Raw genomic sequence first — 14,517 nt, 5'->3', positions numbered from 1 at the left:
TGATAATATTTAAAGTGAGAAAATATAATCTGTCGACAAAGAACACTTGAACAGCTAGAATACCACAGATATAGATTTAAAACTTACAACACAATATAAAAAGGTAGATCATCCTAAAGGTAGATTTGAATTTCTTTTGTAGTCTCTCAGCATGACATCAAAGCTGATTTTCTTTAATGAAAATAACTCCATAAACACCAATTTATTTCCATTTTGCTCATGAATGGAACGTATCTACCTACTGTATTTCTGTACATTTAACGCTTCATTCTCATACCCAACACAACGAGTACATGCTTAATGATTATTCATTGATCATGCCGCCCTTAAGTCGTTTCCAGGGCTAGTTGGGTGAACACTTTGAGAGGGACATGGAGACAGTCGAAAGTCTTTCCAGTAGCCAGACATTATATTATAAGCAGTCAGTGTTGTGTTTATTTGTGATCAGACCGCCTGCGTGGTGTACTGGTTAGAGCGTCCGTCCGGAGAGCGGAAGGTCGCGGGTTCGATCCCCGACCGCGTCATACCAAAAGACGTTAAAATATGGTACTTGTTGGTCCCCGCCTGACGCTCGGCATTAATGAGTACAACAAGGACTGGTCGGCTCGGAGTCAGTATAATGTGTCTGAGTGGGGTATTCATGCTTCACTGCGGCATGGTATCTCAGTGGGCTAGCACTATAAAACCAGCTTAAGTCTGGGCTAGTACAAGCAGCCGCACATACACATACACACGCATGCACGTCGTCATATGAGCGAAATATTCTCAAGTACGACGTAAAACCCAATTTCACCTCACCTTATTTGTGTTCTTTTCATCACACAACAGATCTCAGTATTACTGACAAAGTGTATTTATTTAATAGATACATTAAATGTACTCTCTAAGAAACATGCATGAATTTGTGACAATTGCTTCTACAGTACATGAAACACTAAGACGATATGACCACTTGTCTGAGATCATTGCGTTGTTTTATATTTACTGACATTTCGTTCAAGTTCGTGAAAGTAATTCTCTCGATGACCGCGTCTCAAATAGATTTGGGGCGCCATAGCATATGTCGATGTAAATGTATCTGTGTGACCCCGAAATAGTTTGTTAAGAATTATAGAGACAGCCGACTGGTCAAATCGATGACATTTATTGTAATTGTGCATGCGAACATTGCAGGACAAGTCAAAATGTGGGTTTCGGATGCACATACACGTGGGACTTAAAGCACAAGCCACCCAGGGTTTGACAACAGCCTCTCGTATCAACAGTTCGTTCTTAAACACAATGAATGTTGCTTGAAGTTCATCGAGTGGAGCAAGGCTGCAGATGTCCTCTTTCATGTACTTCATTGTAACCTTCAGTGTGTGCTGTGCCACCGAGTAACGACCTGGGTAGATGACAATCCCACGTTTTTCCACGTCATGTAGCAGGGGATTGATGACTTTGTTGTTTGAGAATCTCACGGAGGCGTCCATCCATACCAATAAGTCTGCCTTAGGTAGGTTCGCCTTAAAAGCAAAATATTGATGTTAACGTTTCCTGAGACATGTATAAATCTTGCAAGGTTTTCGAATTTTTTTTTCTGATTTAGACAAATTCAGGTCAATGTTTGTTTAGTTTGTTTATAAATGATAGAAAGCGGCATCTAAAAAGATATGATAAAATATCATTTTAATTCCACTGAGTTTACTATTCGAGTCATGTGCACGTTTCATTTTGTATCAATCAATCACAATATTGTTGTGATCATGTACAGCCTGTTTCACGTACGAGGTCGCAGCCAGTACTAACGATACACACTGGGAACATACCTGCACAATGATTGGCTTCCATGTGTAGCACATGAGATTCTGCACTCTCCACGGCATATGCTTCAAAGGAAAACTTCTTACCTCACAACGACAATGTTTCTTCAGCTGCAGGAACAACACAAAACAATGTCATATTTTGTGAAAGTGCCGAATCAATAATATCTTACTTCATGGGAGTATTCATCACAAAGTATTGCACGTCTCATAAACAGAACATACATATTGTCATGAACTTTACTCATATTTCAACACAGTTTCATGCAGTTCAATACACTTCTTCCATCTCTTCTCCGTATCCGTTATTTCTCATTAGCGGAAGGTCAAATCCTGGCCTGTCAGTGGCAACAACCTTAAGTCCTCCTTAAATGAAACAGGCGGCAGTATTGACTGGTAAGTTCGGTGTGAAAGGTGGATGACGTTTGTATTCACATAACTGTACAGGGAAACACTTCGTTGACGTTCAAAGTTTCTCTTCAACAGACACGCCCTATATTTTAAAAAGCATAATTTGCCAAATGGTGAACTATCGCTGTGCATTTTTAGTATGCGTTCCAAGAGGATTGTCGTAATTATATTTCTGATTTCGGTTACTTTCACCTCATTGGCTTTGGGAGACAGGAGCGCAAAGTGTTTCTACTTTATCGATTCTTGTTTGCTCCAAGGATTACATTCTTGGCTCACTTGTCACTAGCCTGGAACGTAAATCTCTTCATTTGCTCTTCTGTACATGTATCATATATGTTATGGCACCAGATGTAGTGACCAACTTAGCCTCCACTGAATACAGTACCATCGTTCATATATATTAAACATATTCATGATGGTTTGTTTTCTCTGATCCATATCAGAAGTCCGTGTCATGTCTATTACATGACTCATGTCTATTCCTCATGACTATTGCTCACAACCAGGATCTGTAGGATATCGATGGTTCTTTTCTGGTGCTCATGGCAGATGGAGAAGAGTTGAAATGATCTTCCACACTCTCTCTCTTTATGACGACACAGATCCATTAACAGCCTGCAACCCTCATCCAAATTCTTGGGTGACCTATCTTCAAAAGTTCTACGACTGCTTTGGCTTTAGCATTATCTAACACAGCTGAAAACTAGTTTACACATGCTTGTCACACGTAAACAATCTAAATAATTCAGGGACCCGTGAAGATCCGGGTTAGAATTGATCTTTAGTAACCCATGCTTACCATACGAGGCTACTAACGGGATCGAGTGGTCAGGCTCGCTGACATGGTTGACACGTGTCATGGTATCCCAATTGCGTAGATTGATGTTCATGCTGTTGATCACTGGATTGTCTGGTCCAGATAAGTTGAAGACCGCCGCTATATAGTTGGAATATTGCTGAGTGCGGCGTAAAACTAAACTCACCCACTCAATAAATACTTCAGGCTCAAAATCAAAACTGATATTCCGTCGAGTTGCGAAAACCCCTATTCTGATGGCATGTTGCCGACTGTAGCTTAAAACTAATTAGCCCACTTTCATGATTTAGTCGTGAAGAGAATTATAATTACATATCAATACGTTGTGTGGTATGGTGGCACAAGTAACACCGATACGTTCATATATTCGAGTATGCGACCTTTCTTCTATCTTGCTACACGGTTAGTCTCAAGCATTCACAAATTTGGCTGAGTTTTGGTTTTACGCCGCTTTTAGCAATATTCCAGCAACATCACGGCGGGGGACACCTGAAATGGGCTTCACACATTGTACCCATGTGGGGATTCGAACCCGGGTCTTCGGCGTGACGAGCCAACGCTTTAACCACTAGGCTACCCAACCGCCCCCACAAATTTGTTGTGTGAAATAGAAGGTTTTACATAGGATGTATTCCTAAATTTGCGATTATTGAAGTTGGGTTCATAGTTTACGACCGGTATTGAAATCACCTGTTTTCGTTGCCATGACAACAACCCTAGATCATAGTACACAAATGTGTAGTTATTAGTCACTGGGAAGACCTTCTGATGGAGATTCTTGATGTGAGCCTGAGACTCATTGAAGTGGTCGCTGGAAGCAGCAGTGACGAACATTATCCTCCTGCCGGAATGGGGTTCAGGGAAGAGTCCCATCAAGAGACTGAGATCCTCGTTGTTCAGTCCTGACATGGTGGATAGGACACTCTTAAGGCTTTCATTTGGTGTTGTGGATTTGGGCTGAGGACAACTAGATTCCGTACAAGCTTTACCTGAAATAGATGTTAAGTCTTGTTAGCCAAATCTACAACAACCTACTGCTGGTATCAATACTGGAAGCGCTTTAAGGGAAACGGTCTCACCTGGTTCCTTTTCGTTTTCACATGGTTTAACCTTATTCGCCTTCCACAGTCCTGCTGTTTTTAAACCTGTGGTGGTAATGAGATAATTATCATTTTGCAGTATGTAGAAAACGCATATCTCATACGAGCTAATTATTTATAGTGAGTGAGTAAATGTTGAAATTTATCTAGATGTGGTAATTTTAACTTAGTTCTGAGACTAGTAGATATAACAATGCCCCTTAAGATTTAAGACTGTATCCTTTTTGCAAAAAAAATCATTTTAATTTAATTGAAGATGAAACAGATGTTTTACTTTATTGTAAAACCTACTTAGATATAAGAAATACATTTCCAGATAAATATTTGGAACATCCTCTGACACAACACAGCTTTGTTAATATAATGTCTTCAACAAATATATATGCTATAAATACTGGTTACCTATTTTTATATAATGTTAGGAAAATAAAACTTCTAATGTTCTTCTGTAAAACTCAATGCAAAATATGTATTTATGAATGTAGTTTGGGCCACTGTCATACTGAATAACATGTCTGTCAGCGTGAGTATAGTTTTATACTGCTTTGAGCAATATTCCAACAGATTGACGGCGGGGGACACAAGTCATGAGTTTCACACACTGTGCCCTAGTGGAGAATCGAAACTGGGTGTTCGGTGTGACCAACGAACGCTTTAATCGCTATCCCACTGCTCCTGATCATTTATAAGTATTTGAACCGTACGTTTATATTGCGAAACGGAGTCTCTTAATATTTATTCTCGTGTGCACCTCCAGATCTGCCAGCTATGTGTGTTTTGGGTGATTTGGCGCAACGTTGTGCACTTTTTTCATATTGAATATTATTTAATCTTTATGAGCGTCATATGAGTCAAGGAAAACTCATGGCTATTGATAAAATAACAAAACCTCTGCACTATATTTAACTTGGAAATGTTGGGTTATGAACAATTGTGGAGTTTTCGGAAATCAGTCAACTGATAGTGAGGAATGAAATGGTATAACAAGTGACATGGACAAGTGCAACGTATTGATGTATATATTTCCCTTATTTTCGTAATAAATATATCAAATGATGGTAATTTGGTTTCAAATTATTTTTAGGGGGGGATATTGATGTGTTTGCTTGGAGTCTTGCTTAGCTGTTATTGAAAAGAAGTGAATTCATAGTTACGTTAGCAACATTTCAGCCATACCGTGGCTGGGACAAGTCATACACTGATAATATTTAAAGTGAGAAATACAATCTGTCGACAAAGAACACTTGAACAGCTAGAATACCACAGATATAGATTTAAAACTTACATCTAACATACAATTATGTCACTATTCAAGATATAAAACAGACTACAGATCGTCATCAACTAAAGGTAGATCACCATTTAATTTCTTTTTGTAGTCTCTCAGCATGACATCAAAGCTGATTTTCTTTAATGGAACTGGAAAATAAAAAATGATTATGTGTCAACTCTATTAAAACCAATTTATTTCCATTTTCATGAATGAAATGTATCTACCTATTGCATTTCTGTACATTTAACACTTCATTCTCATACCCAACACAACGTGTACATGGTAAATGATACGAGGTGACGATCTCTGGATTATTCATTGATCATGCTATGAGAGGGACACAGAGACAGTCGAAAGTCTTACCAGTCACACGGAATACCCTAGTTTGAGTTATGTAAATCTTATGTCACAGGGATTCACAAACGTGTTTAGGCATTATATTATGTTTGAATTAGCCCAAAAGTGAATAAAGCGCATTAATAGATAATACATTGTCAAAACAGAGCGCTATAAAGTCACTCTATATATGATTGTATATAAATTAGGGCAATTGGTAACCGAGTCACAGCGCCAATGCAATGTTGCATGTCATGTGTGGCAGAAAGTTATCCTCCCTGATTATCATGCTTGATCTGTCATCTCCTTACCAATATAATCCTCCTTGGTTCAACAGAACGATGAAAGCAGAACATTTCTCCCACATTTATAAGCTGACACGCCTTCTTGGAAAACGGTTCAAAAGCAATTAAACCCAACACACTCTCTCAGAAATAGAAATATGGTTGTATTGTGCTCATCCACTTTTTAGGTAAATTACATGGAATATTAGGACCGGAACTGGAGAAAGCTTATCCGTACCTTTTACGCTGTTTGGAAGACTTTTGAGCAGCGCACTGAGGTTGGCATTCCCCTGGGAAACTAGAAGAAAAGGCATTATGTGATAGTTTGATAATATTCTTTGCAGGTCTGTTTGTTTAACGCCGCACTCAGCTATATTCAAGCTATATGGCGGCAGTCTGGACCAGACAATTCAGTGTGATTAACAACATGAACATCGATCTACGCAATTGGGACACGTGTCAACCAAGTCAGCGAGACAGACCACTCGATCCCGTTAGTCGCCTCTTACGACAAGCACTGGTTGCTGAAGACCAATTCTAACCCAGATCTTCAAACATTCCATACAAACTAAATTATATATAGTATATTGTATCGATTTTTTTCAGTGTTTATAGATTGTATTTGTAAGCTGTTGTTGTTATCTTTTAGCATGACACAGCTTGTTTCTCCCATGTGTGGTGTTAATCATTTGCATATGTTACCAGATTTTGTTTCCCCTCGTACATCCGTATGATGTGGACATTCTTTTGCAGGTGTGTAGTCATCTGAAATATAAAACACTACTGCGTCATTTTTAGATAAAAGCCACAAATCCATGCCCGCCTGTCTTGAATAAGCCAGTAAATTGCAGTAACCGATGTTTATGTGTAACGTTTTATATGTAATATGTTATTGAATCATCTGATACGTCACATAAATATTTCGTATGTTTCGGGGACTCGCTGAATATTACAAAATACTTACAGATATGTGAGAATGCATAATCTTTAATGTTTTTCCTGAATGCAGTGGCAGCAACCAGCAACGTCATCATAGCAACACCTGGAACAGTTTCATTCCACATTATCACATACACAGGAATTCCTTACTCGGATTACAACAAATATTTTCAGTAAATGCTTGCATGACACATCACTGTCATAATGTGTCTACAAGAAAGTTGAGTTTAAATCTGTTTTCGACATGTCAAATAAAGAGCTTTTTAAACGATCTCCATGTATTATATACCTAAGAATGGAAGGATGATTCATTACCTATATGCGATGATTTTTAGGATGCTGTTTAGTGGAGCATAAATGATTGGATTGGCAAAGTTGCTGCTAAATATAAAAGATCAGTTAATGAAGCAAAACAGAAAACATATAGGTTCTAATTATGATACTATTCATGAAGATTATGTATCTTTTTAGAAGCAACAAGGCATACGCTGAAAGTAATGAATGCTATAATAAATGTTGTTGTTGAAAATCTTAGTCACAAGTACTATGTGATCTAACAATTAAATACGAAACCACAGAAATAATATGCAAAAAAACAGATTTTCATTTGAAGAACAGTGTGAATTAACTTTCTGTGATTATTTCATATGCAGTTACACGTATGATCACAGGTACATGTACACGAATATCGTGTCATTTACATTACTCCTAGGCCTGTTTTGTGTAATTGTTTGGGTTGGGCAATTTGATTATTGATTTATTAAGTACGAATTGATGATTGATCAATTATAGACTATAACTCAACGAACGGCATTTCATGATTTCATTCATTGTGATTAAAATCCTTCAAGTCTCTGCATGAGTGAAAACTTGATATGATGATAGCCTGAAAAGTGTGTGTTTCTATGTATGTGACGCTCGAAAGAAAATGACACTATTAGCAATATAGAATTGACGCTAATAACTATATTCCACAGTTTTCATAAATATGTTTATGTTCAGAACATGTTGAGACTTTCAGATGTTGAGTACATGGCATTTGTTATAAATGTCACAACGTGCGTAACCTCTGTTTCGTTTGGGATTTACAAAAAGTCCAAAGCACCAATTTTACACTTTAACATTTTTTCAATATATATTATAGTGTAATATAAAAGATCTCTAGTGACTGGCATAATAAAGAATTTTAATTTGAATGTGAGGGCATTTCTGTCCAAACGAACGATTCTGTTCATATACGTACATGCCAGAAAGGATACAGGGAGCAGGTATCTTTCCTTCATTTTACCAGCTAAACATATACACTCAGTGAGGGACCTTTCATAATTTATGGCTCACCCTTGCCCAAAAAATATGAACGGACACTAGGAAGGATATTATTTATGTATGTTATGTATTCATTTCCAATTAGAACGATAAAGTCAAACACCCATTACATTCTATAGGGTATAGGTGTAAGATGTTTCAGCAAAGAAGGATCGTCTCCGGGTTTAAGTGGAAGGAGGGTCTGCTTGGATAGCATTGTCTCAGTGGTCTAGCATTATGAAACTGGAGTCAGTGAAACGACTACAAGCAGCGCCTCACCCCACTCCCACCCACAACCCTCCACCACCACCACCCAAACCCCATACAACCCCCTACCCCCACCCCCCGCAAGCCAACACCACCACCCACACAGGCTAACAATGTTCAGTAATCTCGAATGCAACCACCTCACACCTCACACCTCCACCTCAGCTCATACGGTGAAATGGAATATCGTCAATGTATTTAGTATGTTCGCACAGGCATCTCTGTAACCAGGCCGATCTGCAAAAGGTTCTCCAGGAGTTCATCGGCTAACACAGCCCTACAACGAAACCCTAGAACTAGTCTTGTTCCTAGTCCTGCGCCCGAACCTACATGCAGTGAGTTGGTTGCTTCAGGTTTAATTCAGCTGACTTAGCCGGACCCAGTTGCAGACTACCTTAAGTCTAGCTTGGTTTTACTCTACGGCTCATGTCTACAGGCAGAGACCGTTCTCTGATTTGTCAAGCAAGTCCCGACAGTTAAACGTCACACTTCCTATCATATCTCCATCCCACCACGATTCCCCAAACCGCCTTGGCCTTCTAGTCTACATGTCACAGGCGTGCTTGACCCTAGGAATTCCCAGATCCACCTCCAGCCGAAGATTGAACCAGGTATCTGGAGGAACTTGAGACCCTAAAGCCTAGTTTAATCATCTCTGAGCAAGAAGTTCTTCATTTGTGCGTGGAAAGGCAGTTAGCTCACGTGTAAGTCCCTAAGAAGCCATTGTTTCTTGCAAGTCTTCCCCTAACTGAGCAAACCTACAAAGACATTTCAACTCGTTTATATTGTTATGCCCCGAGACAAGGTACGGAATTCATGCTTTTCCCGTTCTTCACATGTTGATAACTCGCCAAGACCAAGCAAGCTGTTTTCATAACAACGCAGTGGTATACAAAGTCTAAACCTAAAAATATTTTCTCTCCTTCGGGAACATCGTATATCAAAGCATACTGATGCTATCCCTGTTCAGTGGAAATACGAATACACTCATTGACACGCTCGAGCTTCACGCAGTACACGTGGTGCATTCCCACTAACAACAACAAAATGCACACAAAATCAGAAAGAAATCATATGTGTGCCTTGTGAAGAGTATTTTACTTACGAAAACAAAAAGATAACAAGACATTTTTGTTTTTGAGATACCTCATATTCGCTGTTACTTTGGGAAAAAGAGATAAAAGTCGAGATAAAGCCGGTGATTTACAAGATGTGACAAAGGCTTTTGGTTAAATGTGCCAGGAAGTCTCAAGCATTTAATCTTATGACTCCAACATAACTGGTTGATATTCCAACTACCTATTCTGTTCACAAGGTGTCATCGAGGCAAAACGTTATACCTTTCGAAAAGATGAAGGTGTGTTCCAACAAAACACATATCTATTAACTTTTGACTCCCCTGTACTACCTAGTTCTATCAAAGTTGGATGTTCTGCAATGCGCGTGGACCTTTTTTATTTCACGGCAATCACGTTGATTTAATGGTCAGAAGTTTGGCCATGGGCAAAATTCTTGCAGGAAGAAGCACACTTGCTACAGATGTGGGGAATATGATCATGATGGCCAGACATGCACCACCGCAATCAAGTGTTTGCATTGCTTCGTCAAAGGAATGCTTAGCGTGGAATGCTTAGCGTGGCCACTGTTCTAAAAAATAATTGTGAGAAAAGAGTCACCTATGCTTATGCCCGAAAGCATACTCGATTACTCACACCCGTAAACATCGATCGCCCATCTTATGCTTCTGTCGCTAAAAAATTAAAAGCATCAATTCACGGCGAAACAGACCAGACATGGGTGACATCAGAACAGCCTAAAACATTTTCCTACTGTTAAATAAAGAGAAACATCATCATCGACTCAAACCGAATCAAAGATTAAGCCATCCAAGTCGACCAAAGTAGACTAAAATTAGAGTTGGGAATTGGTTAAAATCTCATAATTGATGATTGGTTCATTACCACCGATCAAACCACCACCGATGGAACGAGCCTATAATGCTTATGAAATGTAACAGACAAAACCAACCTTGTGAAAAATATTGTTGATGAAAACAAGTGTTCCAGAATTGTTTGTGTTCGATTATGAGAAAACATGATCGATTGCTTGGTCGTTTAGTCACTGCGACCAATCTTCGATTATTTCAATTAATCGGATCACCACTAACTAAAATGACAACAAATTCAATCGGATCGAGTGCCTAGGGCACTGAAAGATATTGTGCAACTTCATAACAGATTTGCGTTGCGTTGAGGTTATGAATACAGAAGTACCCTATTAAGCACTATTAGCCATATCAGTGACCATGCGCCCACAAAGAAAGGGGTAGCCTAGTAATTTAAGCGTTAGCTCATCACGCCGAAGACCCGGGTTCGATTCCCCACATGGCTACAATGTGTGAAGCCCATTTCTGGTGTCCCCCGTCATGATATTGCTGGAATATTGCTAAAAGCGGCGTACAACTAAACTCACTCACTCAAAGCAAAAGGCAGAGCACTGTCGCCAGTTACTCCCCCTTAGATGACTGATACAAAAAGTGGAATTGCCGGAGTTTGATGAGGTTTAAACTTCTAACACAGACCTGTAATGCAGTAGCTTTTAGCCTGGAAAAAAACTTATTCAAAGTAAAAGATTAACTGACTGCGTCAATATAATGTATATAATTTCTATGCTAAATCCGTTAATGGTAAAGCATCTAGTGGCCCAGAAATATTTGTGAAACATGGAACTCTGTCCTATTTCATTAATGCGAACCTTTAGGCAGTGGCAGTGGCCATGTTGCCATTACTCAGTTATAATCTTATTGACCAGCTACCCATGCCTTTCTTAAATTATACTCATTTTTTTTATTGAAGGGAGAGGATCCCCCTCAATGTATTCCGCGTCAGTCCTTTGGCTGTCAAACATCTTTTGTTGAAATGTGTGAATTTTTCATTCATTCGCCAACGATTTTATACTGTTCAAACTCTTCAATACCATTTCTTATCATTTGATTTTTTATGATATTTGAAGGAAAGTAAATTATATGATAAGATGTAAACTTTAAATTCTGAATGTCAGGTTTTAACTGATTGAGGTTTTAGTGATCTTCGTCATCACTTTTATTGCTTTTTCTTTCCTAGTGGAAACTATTTGTTTTTCTAGCCGCGAATAGCTTCCAAATTGGTGATGCGGCTGCATGCAACATCACTCACTCACTCACTCCTCACTCACACAATCGACGGAAATTTTGATAGTGACAAGCAACATTTAAATTGAATAGGAGCCCCGTTGAGGTGGTGACTTGCAGCTTGAATCTGTGGATAATCTCGGTTTGCTTTGTTTGGGGGTAGAGCATTGTAGTAAGGGTTGAACTGAAGGGAAAATACAATGACTCTACTATCGCTATATATTGAAAGAAAGACTTTCATTTAAACTGAAAAGGAGTTCCAGTGAGGCAGAGATCCTGGTCCTGAGGACAATCTACACGTGCTTCATTCAGGGCGTTTCTGTTACAGTAACGGCTGTCTAGAAAGGAAAATAATTATTCTATGGTACAGGGACTGTGCCACTGGCAACTTTACGGTCTGCATAACAAACAAGCATGCCAAGGGCTGTTTGCCGTCATTATCGTTTGGTCTAAGGAAATCGACACATCTCAGACATCGACAACAGTCGCCGTGACTCTCTCCCATAAACACATACAACGGTAAATTGTAACACCACAAAACTACCATTTGATACATATTTTAACTTCTAGATATGGGTAGCATCGGTTTGTTAAATTTACTAAGCTTGTTACTTGTATTACAAATAATGACAATGAGGTTGAATTTTAGAAATATGTACTATGCTATAAATTAATTTGTCAGCATTTTCAATACATTTCCGATACGAAACCCATACACAGTATCGAATACATATACGAGTTTCTGTAGCCTTCAAATATATGTATTACAAATAATGGCTATGAGGTTGAATTCTAGAAATATGTACTATGTTATAAATTAATTTGTCAGCATTTTCAATACATTTCCAATACGAAACCCATATACAGTATCGATTACATATACGAGTTTCTGTAACATTCAAATATATTTATTACAAATAATGGCAATGAGGTTGAATTTTAGAAATATGTACTATGCTATAAATTAATTTGTTTTCAAATATATGTTCATGATATGATACTGACAGTCCCGCTTCGGTAGGGTTACTGTATATCTCCAGGCACGTGTTTCCAATGTACAATAGCACAAAAATGTTTTATTGCTCCTTACTGTTTCCAAAGAAAGATAGCCATTCTATTATGTAAACCACAATGTCCTTGTTCTATTCTACAACAGGCCAGCCTCACCTCAGCGGGATTCTCCCCACTGTCTCACAGACTAATGTCATTTACCGTTACTGTAAAGGTGAAGCAGTTAATGAACTCTAGGTTTTCTTCAGGTTCAGGTAGGATTTTCGAATTTAAACGAAGTTGTTTCTTTCTAACAAATTACATGTAGTAAATTATGTATTTCACAGACTAAGCGTTAGCCCCCAGACACCTGCATTACCCACTGTAAAGCTATTTATTGCTAGTATAAGAATAGGCGAGGTACATGGATCGCACTTGGGTTCAGAGTTGGCAAGGTGAAGAAACAGAATACAATAGGTCCAGATACCCATAAAGTTTTAAATAACAATATAACATACATCGGCGACAGCCTATTCATTATTGATAAAACCGTATAGTATGTACAGCACAACTTTAAACATGTACATGATCAGTGACTTTCAGGCACTACTTTTCAGTCTTCTGATGAATTTGAATTTATCAGTCGTAGTCTCCTCGATCCTATAGAAGATATATATATATATATATATATAAACGGAAAGACGCGGAGATCTGCTAAAGTCATTAGTTGGTCATTAATCGTAAAATTGATGTCACTACGTGGAAAGTTCCAGACAGGTTCCTGTCCACAGAATGTATCTTCAAGCAGCCTAGTCTCTCATGAAATCCGGCCACTGGAGGATATAGTACTTAGTACACAGTTAGGTTATTTCAAATGCTTCTTAAAATTTTCTTTGTTTACTGTTGTAACGATATAACCCATAACCAGTTTCACGTTAAAACTAAAAACCATCCGGAATTTGAAATGTCATAGGAATCCATGCACAATACTGTACATAATCTCCTGGATGAAGTTTAGTTAAACTACAATGGACCTATGAGTCTTTAAAATGGTATGGTTCTGGCCAGCATAGACTGTAGATGTATATGATGTCTATCGTTTCGTAAAGTCCCTGGCATAAATGAAAATATTTATATCTGTGCACGTGTATCCACCAAGATAAATAAAGCATAGTGGCTGAAATACTCACATAAAATAGTCCTTGTGGTGCATCTTTTAATTATCCAACGACACATCTTACCAGAGCTGATGAGGAAAACAAAGCTACGAACACTATGAAAGCTGTGCAAACATTATCATATATTGGTTTGAATTGTGAAATATGAAGTGTATGTTGTATAGTGATCTTATCGGTCATACGTATGATTTACGTTTACCGTACTTACAGTAAGAGAAACCAAACTAGTGTAATGTTATGTTCGAGTTGTTTCATTCTTGAAATCTATTTGAAATAGACATGGTAATATATACTCTTCAAAAAAAGAAACTTGACATGGGACAAATTTGAATTTTAGGAAACTCTTTGACACAAACCAATCCATGTAGAATCCCAGCATGTTGGGGAATGGTTGCCGACGACAAAACGTTTGTAATAAGAAACGTTTAACAAAAACGTAACGTTACACCCTACATGAAATGCACTAGCATCATGAAATTGTGTAACACCCTTAGCTGAAGCCTATGACCGTAGGAGGGGCGGTGGGGTAGCCTAGTGGTTAAAGCGTTGGCTCGTCACGCCGAAGACCCGGGTTCGATTCCCCACATGGGCACAATGTGTTAAGCCCATTTCTGGTGTCCCCCGCCGTGATATTGCTGGAATATTG

General features: G+C 38.5%; 1 protein-coding gene across 1 annotated transcript; it reads right to left on the bottom strand.

Moving 5' to 3' along the window:
* Positions 1 to 837: 837 nt before the first annotated feature.
* On the bottom strand, positions 838 to 13,993 carry LOC124289081. Its single transcript, XM_046725680.1, has 9 exons — positions 13,884 to 13,993; positions 6,988 to 7,065; positions 6,726 to 6,788; positions 6,262 to 6,321; positions 5,490 to 5,549; positions 4,110 to 4,175; positions 3,721 to 4,019; positions 1,809 to 1,913; positions 838 to 1,505 (listed from the first exon to the last, which is right to left on the bottom strand). Exons 1-9 carry the CDS (start codon positions 13,927 to 13,929, stop codon positions 963 to 965), a joined length of 1,320 nt encoding a protein of 439 aa, XP_046581636.1. The 5' UTR covers positions 13,930 to 13,993; the 3' UTR covers positions 838 to 962.
* Positions 13,994 to 14,517: the final 524 nt, after the last annotated feature.

Source organism: Haliotis rubra, unplaced genomic scaffold (genome assembly GCF_003918875.1).
Source record: "Haliotis rubra isolate DU_JTF1 unplaced genomic scaffold, ASM391887v1 Scf431, whole genome shotgun sequence".
Classification (NCBI taxonomy): domain Eukaryota; kingdom Metazoa; phylum Mollusca; class Gastropoda; order Lepetellida; family Haliotidae; genus Haliotis; species Haliotis rubra.
This window is presented reverse-complemented; position numbering and strand designations above follow the sequence as displayed.

Coding starts and splice junctions, on each gene's coding strand:
- LOC124289081 (XM_046725680.1), bottom strand. CDS start 13,929: ATGTGTCGTTGGATAATTAAAAGATGCACCACAAGGACTATTTTAT. Junction 6,789..6,987: donor TTATGCATTCTCACATATCT/GTAAGTATTTTG, acceptor TTTATATTTCAG/ATGACTACACACCTGCAAAA. Junction 1,914..3,720: donor TGTCATGGCAACGAAAACAG/GTGATTTCAATA, acceptor TTGTTCCTGCAG/CTGAAGAAACATTGTCGTTG.